Consider the following 14922-nt stretch of genomic DNA (forward strand, 5'->3'; position numbering starts at 1 on the left):
TTAGACGTCTTGACAGAGACAAATGTGATTATTGGTATGATTATATTACTAACAGTTACATTCAATTGCCGTCTACTGTTAATACCGTTGTCATTAAGTCCTGTCTAGCCATAAATTACTTAGCACCCACTCTTACTGAGAAGTTGTCTTTTTTTTCAAAGAGCAGCACGTCTCCCACCATCTTGGGTAACGCGCGAGCACACCGCACAGAAAAGTGTGGTTCATGACAATTTCGTGGTTTCGTTTCAAGATCGAGAGAGTTCACACACGCACATTGAAACAAATTGTACTGTTATGGATAACTTCAAACAGGAACGTATATATTAATGTAAGTAAATGAATATATATGTGTGTGTGTTTCTGCTTGGGTGTCTCTTCATTTGATGCGCTGTTGGGATTATTTTTTTAGGTTCATCTGTTGAATGCTCAACGATAGCATCATAGATCGCTAGTTTACACGATGTTTGCACAGTCTTTGAATTTGCTAGTAGTCGCAATTCTATATATCAGCTCATTTGCCAGCGCTCATAATGTTTTACTGCCAGCTAATGGTCGTAGATGTTTCTATGAGAATTTGAAGAAAGATGATGAATTCACAGTTTCGTTTCAATATGGTAATAGAGATTCTGAATCTAATGAAGAATTACGTGGTGATTTGGTTATTTTTGGACAAAACAGAAACGATATCTTGGTTTCTATAAGAGATGTCACCTATGGTGAACAGACCTTAACTGCTCCTTACACTGGGAAATTTGAATACTGTTTCTTGAATGAACGTTCGGGCGTAGCTACTAAAGACGTATCTTTCAACATTTGGGGTACTAAGTTTGTCGACGTTAATGATGAAGACGACACTTTGGAAGGCTCCGTTAGAAAGTTGACTAGATTAATAAACGAAGTCAAAAATGAACAAGAGTATTTGATATTAAGAGAGAGAACTCATAGAAATACAGCAGAATCTACGAATGATAGGGTAAAATGGTGGTCAATAGCCCAATTAGGTGTCGTTGTAGTGAACACGGTGTTCCAAATATTCTACCTAAAGAGGTTCTTTGAAGTCACTTCTATTGTTTAAATAGAGACATTGAACACTTTCATCGAAAGAATATGATATAAAATACACCACAATCAATATAATGCTTTGGAAGTTTGCTAACAACTTTCCCTAGAGCAAAAAAAGTAAATTATACAGAACGTAAGTTTTATAACTCACCTACGTAACTATATTAGAATCTATAATTTAGTAATAAAAGATCACGAATTGAGATAGATCATGGTATTTAAAGTGACACCAGCAAGAAAGTGCCCATTTTAACTTGTAGATATAAACAAAAAAAGAATATTGCCATCTCCTAGAATCGAACCAGGGTTTCATCGGCCACAACGATGTGTACTAACCACTATACTAAGATGGCGCAATATTTCTCGAGTTTCAAAAATTAATATTATATTCACTAAATAGATGCAATATTTTTGTCGGAATTTGCTGAATAATTATATTCATTGCTTAAATATATTAATAGTTGTTAAATTGTACACTAGATATTTAGATTAATCTCTCTGGCCTCTTGGACCTGGATCAATGAATTGTTGGCTATTGATTACCGGGGTTTATGTCAGAATTATTGTAGTGTATGTGACAGAACTAAGAGTTTATGACACTTTGAGTCCAGAACTAATAGATCACTTACTAATGGAAAGAAGGTCCAGAACAATCTTTCAAGTGGTAGGTGAAAATTTCTCACTACAATGTAAATGGCTACGTGATAAACACAGATGTACAATACAGCACTAAAGAGCCTAGGAGGATGAATGAACACGTGCGCATGTTCATTCAACTGTCAGATTAACTCATATATAAGGAGGGCTTCTAACTCTATATAGAATAGTTTAAATACACTAATAAAAGATCAATCGATTATTTAACTATAAAGAAGATAGACTATACTAGAGCAACTGAAGTGGCTAATGACACTAACTTAGATGTTGGAACTACCCAACATAAGCTTGTTACTCCACAGTTTATACATACATGATATTTCAATATACCGTTCTGTCCAACGAGACGACGTCGTCGAATTGAGCACCTATGGCAGACTGATGGTTCTACAGTACGGTTTATGCATTAGAGATTCTGCTATTACATTCTGGTGGGCACTGTTGTTTCAGGTTTACAGCAATAAACTCCTAAAGAGGTAATATCTGGTATCGTACGCTCAGTTATACGTACAGTGTCATTTCCAACAGTATATAATAGTCATCTAATACTACTCACTGATTTTTTACTTTATGTGAGAAAATACCAATCATATTGAACAGTAACAATCTATACACCCTTAAGAATAATTTCTAATATCCAAAAAACTTACTCAGTCGATTCCAACAGCCTTGAACCTGTCACTATTTCAACGCATGTTTTTCCACAAATATTAGTAGCGTTATATAGTGATGTGAGTTATTGATGACCTTATATCACAATAGAATTGGAAATATTTTAACGTTCTTGACGGCAGAAATTAATTGGCCATCAGCAGGTCAGATGAATAAACTTTCCAATTTTATTTTTACAACTAATAAAAGTCCAAGCATTAATTCTGTTAGTCCTACAATACCAAGGTTTCCGGGTATCAGGAATTTGTCAATCTACAGCGTAAGTGTTGGGTTATTACCGAAATTATATTCGTAAAGTTAAATTGTAATTAGCATCATAAATGAAGTTTTAAAGTATTGAACACAATGTTGATCAGAACAGAAAAACCTCAACCGCTGAGGACTAAATTTAACCCTTAAAGGCGATAGCAATAGTATTAATTTTCCACATTCAATAATGACCGCTATTTAACAGGGACTTATTAGCTAAATTGTGTAACGTAGATGTTTGATGCAATCCCACTTTACCATTGTATCTAGATTTATCCTGATTGATCGCAGACAGTATCTTAATATCGGCCCGATATACTTGATAGTGCTACATTATAAATTTGGCAATTGCGTTTGACATTACTCATTGTTCTGTGCTATTGGCAAGCAATATCGTAGTTCATAAATGCATCTATAATGAAAAATAACAACCACCGAACGATTAGTAGCTTCTAATTCCTACAAGACATAGCTGTATATATTGATCATATAGTATTGAGATGCCAGGGGGTCTTCTGGACGAGTATTAACTATATGTCACTATTTCTCAATTTCAACTCAACAAGTTTGGATCTTGCTAACTGAACTACTGGTGCAACTAAGTTCATTCCATATAACAAAAAAGAGAATACAATGATGCATAAACATACAATAAACCGTGTTTTCTTTACTGCCATTGACTTCTAAACTATTTATTGACAAGTGCTTTCTGAAGATCTTTGTATTGTAATTACTCACCTGCCTATAATTTCATCGCGGAATTCATCTTAGTCACTCAAATGAGATACTACCAATTATACAAGATTGTTTAAATGCTCTATAAATATATATTCAAATTCTGTAGCATCAACAAAATCTCTGTGTCCTTAATTACTTCATTTATAATAATACCTTTATCTAGAATCAATTGAACAAGTTGGTTTAATTTTGCATATCGAACTGAAGAAAGGACTTTATTCTGCCATAACAAATTCTACCAAATCAAAATTATATATGAAAAGGGTTTTAGCTACACAATCACATGTTGTGTATGGCTACGTTGGTAACAAAGCTGCTACTTTTCCTCTACAATGTTTGGGTTGGGATGTAGATTGTTGCAATAGTGTTCAGTTTTCTAATCATACTGGATACGGCATAGATAAAGTATTTGGGAATGTCACATCAGAGAAAGCTTTGGATGATCTATTGAGGGGTGTATTTATTAATTTTCCCAATAGCTATTCTGCTTTCCTAACTGGTTACCTACCAAATAAAGGAACGGTGAGAACTATGGGTAAATATTACAAGAAATTTAAGATAGAGAATCCGAATTCTTTATGGGTAATGGATCCAGTTATGGGTGATGAAGGTCAATTATATGTGAATGAAGATGTAATCCCAGAGTACAAAGAATTGATATTTAATCCAGATAAACTTGTTGATGTAATAACGCCGAACCAATATGAATTAGAAATATTATATGATAAAAAAATAAATACTTTTGAGGAATTAAAAACAGCGTTTCAATCCTTGCATGCTACGATTCCGATTATTGTTGTCACATCATGCTATTCCACTTTATTCAATGATCCAAATCATATTTACACAGTTGCATCAATTAAAGGACAGGAACCGGTGATTCTACGTGTCCCATTGATAGAATCTTATTTCACCGGTGTTGGTGATTTATTTTCTGCATTATTACTAGATAGATTATATGAATACAAGAAAGATATCATAAAAGGTATTCGCGATGATCCACGTAACTTATTCGAAGAGAAAATGAACGAAGTTCTAAACGTAATTCAAAATGTTCTACTGATAACCAAAAAATATGCACCAAATTCTTTAAAATCAGTAATTGGTGATGCAACTAAAATGAAAGATATGGAATTGAAGATTATTCAATCTAAAAATGTCTATGATATACAAATGAAGGACAGAGATGCCAGAAAAGATCTTCATATTCACAATTTCATATTCAATGCTTTGTAACACGGTTTGTTAAGTAATCTACAAAAACACGGTATTTTGTATTCTATATAATGAATATAATAAGAACATTTCAATCAAATTGTATTAAAATATTAACATTATATAATATGTTTATTAACCATAAATCTATAAATATGTAGTTCACCTTCATATACCTCCAGTGTGCGGTGTTGTTTTACGTGACGGAGCAGCATTTCTAGATCTGAAATTTATATTCGATGAGTTTAAGAAGTCGATGTCAAAGATCATTAAAAGAAAGATGTTTATTTTAAAATGGATGTTCATTGCTTAACTTTAAGTTTGTGTTGACTGGTATTGTATATCTATCTTAGTTACAAGGTATATGAGACATTGATTTTTATAAGAATCTACCGTTTCATAAAATATTACATTATGAATTCTAAAGAGAGGAGGTTACCCATTATTGATCTCAATAAAATATCTGATGAACAAGAACTTCTTCCTATTATTAGATCAATTCTGTTGAGAAACGATACTTTTTTAATTAAGAATTTTGCTAATAGAAATATAATTGATGGTTTATTGGATGACTTAAGTCAAACTCTTCCTGATTTAAATCAAGGTTTTGATTCTAATTTTACAGGGACCATAAAGTTACCTGACTACAGTGATGACATACATGTGGAACAATACATTTTTAATACAGATACTACAATACAATTTAATAGAGAATGTGAAAATATTGCTTTAAGAAAATTATATAATAGGCTTTTTAGACTTTCATTGTTTTTGAGTTCAGTGTGCTTGAAAAGTATTGGTCCTGAATTTGAGAAGCTAATATCTGAGGAGGCATACAGTACAAAATTAACCAGATATTATTTGGACAGTGAATACAATAGGAAAGTAAATGAAAATGAAGATAATAGATTAGATATTAATGATATTCTGCCTTATGATATATTAGTGGAATCGATGTTTTCACAAACATATGAACTATTCAACTCATCAGGAATAATAAGCATTTTCCCAGTTGCATCAGAAATTATGTATAAACCCCAGACAGTTAGTGTATCAGATAATACAAATTGGGCTAATGTAAGTGATACTGATTCGATATTAGTACACTCAGGAGAACTGTTATCAATTCTATCTGGCAATTTGTATACAACATCGCCTTTAAAAATTAATTACGGCTTTAATAAATTAGTTCATTTGACATTTTATCCTCCTTTAAGTACACCAATAAATTATAATGGAAAGGAAACAACTGTTAATGATATTTTGTTTGAAAACCAAATAAAAGAATTTCCCATAGTTGCTGATAAATTTTATAAAAGTAAAGTAATGCTTAATGCATTAGTTGAAAAACTTAACTTTTATAAAAGGCTATTCACAACTGCAGAGGCAGTGTTATCATTATATTTACTTTCTAAAAGTACAGGTGCCTCTCCTGAACTTCATTCGATATTACCTCAAATGACCAACATGATGGCTGCTAAAATTACTGAAGAATCTTTTTTAAGGATGTTGAGTATTTGGCCAGAAGCCTATACTCTATCAAATAATAGTAATCAGGAACTTACAGTTGATATACCTAAATTGAACCCATTGGCAACTTTGACTAGTAAATCTAGGAAATTAGATTTTGTTCATCACGCTGAGAAATGGTTACAAAAGCATAAAACAAGTGAACCTATCCCATCAGATGTTCCTATTTTAAAATATAATAAAAGAAGACTTAGTGACTCTAATACTAAAAAACAGAAGACTCCAGATTTGAGGAATGGAAAAACAGTTGAAAATTTGAAAACTTCTAACCTCAGTTCTAATGATAATAATAAACGTCAATATCTTCATAATACACGAGAAGAACTGGAGTTTAAGGAAAGGGAAGTTTCATCTCAATCAGATCTTCTAAAAAAGATTAGAGCAAAATCCAAGAGATCAGAAGCTTTATTAGAACAAAGACAACGTCAATATGAGCAGTTTTTAGCTGTGAAAATGAGACACATTCTTAAAATTATTTCCAGCCTACCTTGGGACAAACCATACACTATCACAAGTTTAACTTCATTAATTGTAGATAGTTTACAAGATAGTAATAACCCTATTGGCTTAACGGAAACGGAAGATATATTGCTTAGATTTCAAAAATTAATTCCAGATATGATGGGAATCTATTCAGTTGCTGGTGGGTTAAAGGTATTTAAGTGGTCTTATTTAGACAAAGAATTGGTCGAAAAAAGATTAGAAGATTTCAAAAAAATAAAAACTATATTGGTATGGAATAAATAATATAGGTACTATAAATATAAGAATATATATGTCTTAAAAAGATCAAGATGAAAATATAGATGTAGAAAGAAAAAGCAATAATTATTTTAGGTGTAAGGCACTAAAAATTGCATTGTAATTTCTTGATCCAAATATATCAGAAGTGGCAGTCGACAACCTTATTAAGGAAACACCACCAAAAACTGTCATTATTGTAATTAAATCTGACCATTTTCTTCTGCTTGATAAACTTTTAAAATTCAGGTATTGACAAGATCCTGCCAAAATATGGTAGGTACCTGAAGTGATCAAAGTCGCTAGTGGAACTATACCAAAAACCCACTTGGTTGTTTTTTCGTTATTTTGTAATATCCATTTAACATAACCAAAATCGATATCAATATTTGCTAATGATGGTCCAAATTTCATTATTAATAAATGAAACGCCAAAGCAGTATTTAGAACGTAACCAGATACAACCTGCGGTGGGATACTAAATCTCTTTTTCAATCCAAGCAGAAATCCACTTACACCACCTACTAATCCAATAGTCTTTTGTGAATTATCTTGTGAATTCTCATGTATAAACGTTTCTGTGTTTTCTTGTTTTGGATGTTTTCTATTTCTCCAAAGATTTAAAACCCTAATTAAAAATCCAGAGCCTGTGTGAACTAAAGCTGACATTACTAACATTTTGGTAGTAAGTTCTGGAGATGGTAAAACCTCTCTAACCATCATTAAAACTTCATTTGGTGTATAATTTGGAGAAATAGCAGGAACAATAAATGTGTTGATAGAATGTAATGGGAAATACACGGCTAAGGGATACACTGATGTTTTTTGTACATACCTTAAAACTGTGAATATATTAATTTGGGAATTAGAAAACTGCATAAAATCCAACCATTTCTTCTTCTTACTATTGTCTTTTACTATATCATCAGGTAGCTCACCTTCATTTGCGATAGGTTGAGGGGAAACTTCTTTTAAGTCACTCTGTTGAATCATAACTAAACTTTTAAATAATTCAAATGCTGTAATAGATTTCTCAGTCACTTAAATTGTAATGTATTGAAATGAAATTAAATAATCACAACTTACACATAGTTGCTTACACAAGTTTGATTCTTTTAATTTGATACATTTATTCTTACAATTACTTGAAAGATGCGATGTTGCTTAACTGTAAAGATTACAGTAAAGGCATCAAATTTGAAAAATGATCATCTAATGAAATAGAAAACCTCAAATATAAACTGATGAAAAAAGTTTGATGTATTTACATATATGAATATCTAAGCAGTATATCTTGTGTCTGTAATATATTTATAGTTTAGATTTTATAAGTTTTAACAGGACAGAAAATCAAGTGGTATATTTTGAAGGTAGAGATGGACTACGTACCATTGCCTAGTTGGTGTAAAGCATACTCTGATGTTAAGCTGGATAAAGAAACGAATGAAGAGTTATTTTGCATTTGTAAGAAGCCAGATAATGGTGATTTGATGGTTGGATGTGATGGATGTGATGATTGGTTTCATTTCAGCTGTGTGAAAATTCCTCTCCAATATAGAGAACTGATTGCAGCTTTCTATTGTCCATATTGCCAAGCAGGTATAACTGGTAAATCGGTTGAACAACCATGGGGAAACCATCCTATACCTAAAACAATGTGGAAACGTAAATGTAGAGTTGAAAGTTGCTTTTCACCTTGTAAAGAGAGCAGTAAATACTGCAGTGAAGCACATGGCCAAGAATATATTAAGAATTTAGTAAATCGAGTACAATTAATGCAAACTAACGGTACAGTGTTGGATAAAGAAGTAGTACTTACGCAGTTAGTGGAGTTGTCTGAAAATGATAGAGAAAAGTTTAAAGCATATGGGACAGAGGGTTTCATATACCAAGATGTTAATAAAGAACTGAACCCTGAGTTACATAGCAGTTTGATTGAAAATGATTCTCAGCTGAAGGATTTAGAATCACAAATATCCCAAATCAAAGAGAAGACATTACCAAAAATTGAAAAAAAGATCCAAATATTGGATGAATATATTCAATGGTTTAAAGAAGTGATTAATGCTATCTCTGGACTCGGTGGTTCTGAACAAAACCAAGACAATGGGACAGGTGCTTCGAAGAAAAAGAAGAAATCATCAAAAACTCCAAATACAGTTAAACGTATATGTGGGTATACATCAGACCTGACCAACCATCCTACACTAGAAGAGTTTGTTGCAGCTTATAATCCAGAAGAAAAGTATAACTTTGATATATGTAGTAATCAAAGATGTCAAAAGCACCATGATTGGGCAAAAATGTTTGGGGAAAGATATGAACAAGAAAAAAGAAGCATAGAAGCTTTCAATGAGAGATTAGCTTTATTAATACAAATGAGGAAAAACAATTACATATTCAATATTACGAGAGAACATTGAAACAATAGCATCACAAAATATATGACCCATTTGTACTGAATCATCAATTATTTAATGTGTGTTTTCTCTGCCAATTGGGTTATATTTATAAATTTATATATAAGTAATTTAACTAATAATGAATAATTTAACGTAGCATTAAACATTATACTTAGGTGAGAACGCAATTGGTATTCAAAATGTATAACTCTTCTTTGTATCTGCAATAACTTTTGAATATAATATTTTTCACTATCCAATAATTAAGGTATTCGTCGTATATTGATTTTTTATGAAAAATCTAAAAATGAACAAGCAACAAGAAAGCTTTCAGTGAAAGAAAAGAAAATGCATTATAAAACCAGTTTGTAATTATGCTAATGGTGACTTGGATTGTCTATTTGACTCCTATTTAGATGAGCTTTAGACTGAGAGTATTATAGTTGTGAGAGCTTCGACAAAAAAAAAGCCAATTAGATCAGTTGCCAGAGATAAATTCAACAAATGGATAACACTAGCATCAATAAAGTTAAGAACGAAGAGTTCAAGATATGGAAGAAGACTGTTCCTTCTCTTTACAATCATATTACAACAAGAAAGCCTATTTATTTGTCTCCGCAAGTAAATCACTCTGTTAACAATTTTAGTAAGATTAAGAAGACAATATGTTTTACTGATAAAGTTATTCCACAAAAGGATTCAGGAATTTTAGAAACTTCAGTATTGTACAGTCAAGGATATGAAGTCTTTGAACTTGGTTTCGAGTTACCATTAGGAGCTTATGCCAAGAGTTCAGAAAGAATAACTGATCCAAAATTCAATTGTGATGATAAAACTACGACAACCCCTTTGTCCGCCAAATGGTCGTATCAAGGTGAAACTATTTCCAAATTAGAGTATCTTAATGTTGGCGAAACTACCGCTATTGCTATGGCAAATACAGGTTCGTTAGCATGGTTTAAAGATGGTTTGAAAGTGCCAATACATGCTATGCAAGAAATCATTGGTCCTGGTACCAGTTTGTCGAGCATTCATTCCGCTAAGGGTGGTCCATCGGATATTAATGATTTCTCTATTTCCTTAGATGATGAAACTATCATTAAGACTCAATCTCTCTCGGATAATGGTAGCATTATAAAATTAATCGATAATGCTGCTAAACCTGGTACTGTTTTGCGTTCTATTAATGTTTCGAAAGAATGCATCACTCACACGATTAAGTACATTGATAATAACATGTTTGTTACATGCTCTAGTGATAATATTATTAGGTTTTGGGATACCAGAGGAGATGACAAACCGATGTTTGTTTTACAGGACTCGAAGGATGGTTTATTAACTTCTCTCGACACCACACCTTTGATTGACTCCCTTTTCATAACTGGTTCTGATACCGGTGTTATTAAGCTATGGGATGTTAGACAAGTTTTGGCTGAGACTAATGATCTATCCTATAGACAACATGGAGAAGATCCGGTTCATCAAGAATTATTCAGATTTACTCAATCGGGTGACGATGGTGTCTCTGATGTCCATTTTTCAAAGACCTCATTGGAGGACTTTTTAACAGTTGGTTCTTCCGGAAACGTGTACACATGGAGTTTATCTCCAGTACTTTCCGGTGCTGAGGAAGCAAAGGATCAAGATGCCATGGATGTTGACACACTGAATATAGATTCTTTGAAGTTCTTCCATGCAGGTGGTAATAGAAATAAGAAGGTTGATAAATCTGCGACTTCTAAAAGAAACACAGTTGCTTGGCATCCAGTGATAAACGACGTTGTCACCACTGTTGAAGATGACGGTTTGGTAACAGTATATAAACCATATTTAGGTAGAGATTTTGATGACAAGGAATAATCAATCCTGACTGAGGATTGCTTGTCTCCTATCTGTAAAACTTATTTAAAACATTATAATCTTATAATACGTAAATTAAAGGAAACGTATATTTTGTGTGATTAATTTTCATGTTTTGGTCATTGTTTGAACCGTTTAGCTGGAACGGTTTCAATATACAAAACTTTTACCAAATAGTTAAAAAAACATGGCCCTCGGTATACTAGCTTCATTGAACAGCATTTACAAGAATATACTAATATAACCATAAATACACACACCTACACATTACAAGCTAACGGTGACAATGAGTGCCAAACTGGATTCGATCCTCTTTGAGACACTTTATATAGAGGGACTAAGATGACCTCTCCCCATCTCCGAAGTCAAGAACTTCAAACCACCATCCACGACGACCAAACAAACACATATGAACATTCTAAACACACGAATATATATATATATATATATATATATATAACGTAGTTCACAAGTTCGTCATAACCCTATGTAAAGAATTACATTAAATTCGTAACTTTTTCGAGATTGAGGGACAGATCGGTTTGATCCACAACCGTTGTTTCACAGTGAAAACGCCGTGTGGAAGCGATAGAGTTCCGAAATAGGGAAAGGGAATGGGCGATGTTTGTCTATCTCGAGAAACTTCCTAAAGAGGAAAAATCGCAAATTTCATGTAAACAAAAGGAAAGAGAAGTGTGTAACCAGCTACTAAAAATAAATAAATAAACAGATATTTACGTATTTCCAGGTTTCAATGTGTTGGGGGAGCCAATGTATTGACAAGGGTGACATTTTCTAGTCCGGGAGTAGAGGAGCAACATAGTCAGTATCGGAATAGATATAAACCATTGGCAAAAGTCCATCCATCGAAGGGTTTTCTATTTAAGCGATACACTTGCTTCTTTGGGCTTTGGAAGCTAGAAAGTGAGGAATCGTATCAATACATGATTGAAAACCAACACCAAGATAAGTTATATATCCAACGGTCTGTTACAATTATTTTTTACTCTTTTCTCAAAATTAATTTGAAATAGTGTTTCTCGTTTGCTTAGTTTACAAATAGGCTTTTCTTTCTTTTGAACTCAACAGCCACTTTTACGCATGGAGCCAGGTTTGATACAGAGTGACGACCCACGCACACCATGCAGGTCTCCTGTACCCAATGAAGGCAATAGTACTTCCAATTATGAGACTCCCATCACACAGAGACCTAGATCGCGGTCGGTCCATTATCAACACAGCTCAAGGAAGAAGAAACAACCGAGGTTTGGTCTGTATACGCTTGGACAAACTTTGGGGGAAGGCGAATTTGGTAAAGTTAAATTGGGATATATAAACAATGATAATATCGACACGTTGAATAGCAGCGGAAGTAAACTTGGAAATTATTCGCATATGCCTAAACAAGTTGCCATCAAGCTGATAAGACGTGATACCCTTTCTGCTTCGAAAGAGAGTGAAATTAAATTATATAGAGAGATAAATGCTTTGAAAATGTTGACTCATCCAAATATAGTCAAACTGGAAGAAGTGTTGCAAAATTCAAAATACATTGGAATAGTATTAGAATACGCATCCGGAGGAGAGTTTTACAAATATATTAAATTTAAAAAAAGATTAAAAGAATCTAAAGCCTGCACCATATTTGCACAATTAATAAGCGGCGTATCTTATATCCATTCGAAAGGTTTAGTCCACAGAGATTTAAAATTAGAGAATCTTTTGCTGGACAAGGCTGGAAATCTGTTAATCACCGATTTTGGATTTGTGAATGAAGTCACTAAGACAAATAAATTGATGCATACGCCATGCGGTTCTCCATGCTATGCTGCGCCTGAACTTGTCACATCTGTTGAGCCGTACAATGCAAGGAAAGCAGATATTTGGTCATGTGGGGTAATACTGTATGCCATGTTAGCGGGATATTTACCATGGGATGACGATCCAAAAAATATAAATGGAACCGACATTGTCAAATTATATAAATATATTGAAAACCAACCATTGAAGTTTCCGGAATATATCAACATGGTTCCACGGGACCTCTTGAGAAGAATGCTGGAGATTGATCCAGCGAAGAGGATGAGCATGAAACATATATTACAGCATGCATGGATTACACCTCATCAAGTATTCCTTTCGGTCACTACGGAAGAATGGGATAGAAGTTTCATTGTTAAAAAATCCAATCCTTCTACACCATCGAGTGACCGCACCGCACCTACTCAAAACAGATTATCTAGATACACTTGCAGCAACAACAACAGTTCAATGAGCATCCGAAACCACAGGGCCCCTAGGCCTCACTCGACGACGTTTTTGGATATCAAGAGAGACTCATTGATAATCGACTCAACCTTATTCAACATGCCCTTGCCTCCCAAAGAATCTCAATTCAACGCTACAAGCAACAGTTCCAAGACTAGTCTAAGTAGCAACACCAGTGTCCCTACCACAACGTGCAGTGCGATCAGTAGCAGTGGAAATGCATCTAGCAACAAACATTCCCATCATACACGGACTAACAGTGCTGCATCCATTGCATTACAAGCGGTGGTGAACAGTGACAGAGAAAATCATATATTGAAAGACATCACAAACACTATCCACGACACTGGAACCGTACAGAACAGTAAGAAAACGGCCAGAAAGTACAGACCAATGTCTTACCATCCTGACATGTCAACGTTGACCGAATACTCCAAGCATTACTTAGCGGATAAAATATACGCGCAGAGAGAAGATAGCATTGACGAGGAGGCACAAACAACAGAGTCTACGAATAATACAGAGGACATAGAGAATACCAATCCAAAGATCAGCACAGTCATGGAATATCCAACAAGGCCATTGAACAACCGTCAAAACACGAGCCGAACCCCGCTGACCCATCATGGCGGCACGGATGCTGGCAGATCCACCACAAAGAAGCTATTCGATTTCATTAAAAGAAGAAGTATCCGGATCTAAGCGACCCACAAACTCCCTTACAGCTCAAGTACTAAACCATCATCAACACTTTCCGTTGTAGCATGTAACACATAGCATAGGTCATAGCATGGTATATAGTTAATATAGTTACCCACACAGGCAATATATATATAATATGATACGAAGCAGCTTACCCGTCCGTTAGCAGATTTCGCGCAAGAACCGAAATGCGTAGTAAAGGGCATCGAGCACAGAGCACACGGAACGCACAGAGAGGCCACATGATACCTCAGAACACAGCTACTGGCGTATACCAGACGTTACAAAACGTCGAGTGGGGCCACCCAAGCAAGAACGAACAGAACAGAAGAGACCGTTGCATTAGTGTCTCCTACTTCGGTTGCAATGGAGTCCACGTTGAACCTCAGCGTGATTTATGTCCATCAAGAGACCCGAACAAATGCAAACAAGAACGATATTTCACTCAACAACAACACTCTCTTACACGAATCCTTCTTATATACCCACGGTAACAAGAATATAGAACATGTTGAGTGCTTGCCCTTCTTCACACTTGGAAATCGTAAAGATAACACAACCGAAGTGTGTTCGCATACACTGAAATTACATCGATTGCACCGTACGTGTGTGTGTGCTGGGTTGGCACATTAGTAATTGTTGAAACATGGTCAGTTACGATTAGTAAGACAAGAGGAAGTTTATATATTGCATAGGAATACACAAGACAAGAACTGGTTGATATCAATATAATTCTCCTTGTAAAGAATAATGGATAGCTTCCGTCTTCCCTCGAGTTAAGATACAATATATATAAACATGCATATCCATACATACACATATACAT

General features: G+C 34.2%; 7 protein-coding genes and 1 non-coding gene across 8 annotated transcripts; 6 read left to right on the plus strand and 2 right to left on the minus strand.

Annotated features, from left to right (window-relative positions):
* Positions 1-460: 460 nt before the first annotated feature.
* Positions 461-1075, plus strand: TPHA0D01080 (emp24/gp25L/p24 family protein; the record flags this gene model as incomplete). The annotated part of the gene is made up of 1 exon (XM_003685135.1): positions 461-1075. One exon carries the CDS (start codon positions 461-463, stop codon positions 1073-1075), a length of 615 nt encoding a protein of 204 aa, XP_003685183.1.
* Positions 1076-1343: 268 nt separating this feature from the next.
* On the minus strand, positions 1344-1415 carry TPHA0Dtrna2H. The gene has a single exon. It is a non-coding gene; the product is annotated as a tRNA-His (tRNA).
* Positions 1416-3633: 2218 nt separating this feature from the next.
* Positions 3634-4614, plus strand: BUD16 (putative pyridoxal kinase BUD16; the record flags this gene model as incomplete). The annotated part of the gene is made up of 1 exon (XM_003685136.1): positions 3634-4614. One exon carries the CDS (start codon positions 3634-3636, stop codon positions 4612-4614), a length of 981 nt encoding a protein of 326 aa, XP_003685184.1.
* Positions 4615-5007: 393 nt separating this feature from the next.
* On the plus strand, positions 5008-6870 carry TAH11 (Tah11p; the record flags this gene model as incomplete). Its single annotated transcript, XM_003685137.1, has 1 exon — positions 5008-6870. The coding sequence occupies one exon, from the start codon at positions 5008-5010 to the stop codon at positions 6868-6870; it is 1863 nt and encodes a 620-aa protein (XP_003685185.1).
* An 81-nt stretch (positions 6871-6951) lies between these two features.
* MCP1 (Mcp1p) lies at positions 6952-7857 on the minus strand (the record flags this gene model as incomplete). The annotated part of the gene is made up of 1 exon (XM_003685138.1): positions 6952-7857. One exon carries the CDS (start codon positions 7855-7857, stop codon positions 6952-6954), a length of 906 nt encoding a protein of 301 aa, XP_003685186.1.
* Positions 7858-8240: 383 nt separating this feature from the next.
* On the plus strand, positions 8241-9287 carry SPP1 (Spp1p; the record flags this gene model as incomplete). The annotated part of the gene is made up of 1 exon (XM_003685139.1): positions 8241-9287. The coding sequence occupies one exon, from the start codon at positions 8241-8243 to the stop codon at positions 9285-9287; it is 1047 nt and encodes a 348-aa protein (XP_003685187.1).
* Positions 9288-9770: 483 nt separating this feature from the next.
* TPHA0D01130 (uncharacterized protein) lies at positions 9771-11126 on the plus strand (the record flags this gene model as incomplete). The annotated part of the gene is made up of 1 exon (XM_003685140.1): positions 9771-11126. The coding sequence occupies one exon, from the start codon at positions 9771-9773 to the stop codon at positions 11124-11126; it is 1356 nt and encodes a 451-aa protein (XP_003685188.1).
* Positions 11127-12227: 1101 nt separating this feature from the next.
* Positions 12228-14096, plus strand: TPHA0D01140 (uncharacterized protein; the record flags this gene model as incomplete). Its single annotated transcript, XM_003685141.1, has 1 exon — positions 12228-14096. One exon carries the CDS (start codon positions 12228-12230, stop codon positions 14094-14096), a length of 1869 nt encoding a protein of 622 aa, XP_003685189.1.
* Positions 14097-14922: the final 826 nt, after the last annotated feature.

This window comes from Tetrapisispora phaffii, chromosome 4 (assembly GCF_000236905.1).
Source record: "Tetrapisispora phaffii CBS 4417 chromosome 4, complete genome".
NCBI lineage: Eukaryota > Fungi > Ascomycota > Saccharomycetes > Saccharomycetales > Saccharomycetaceae > Tetrapisispora > Tetrapisispora phaffii.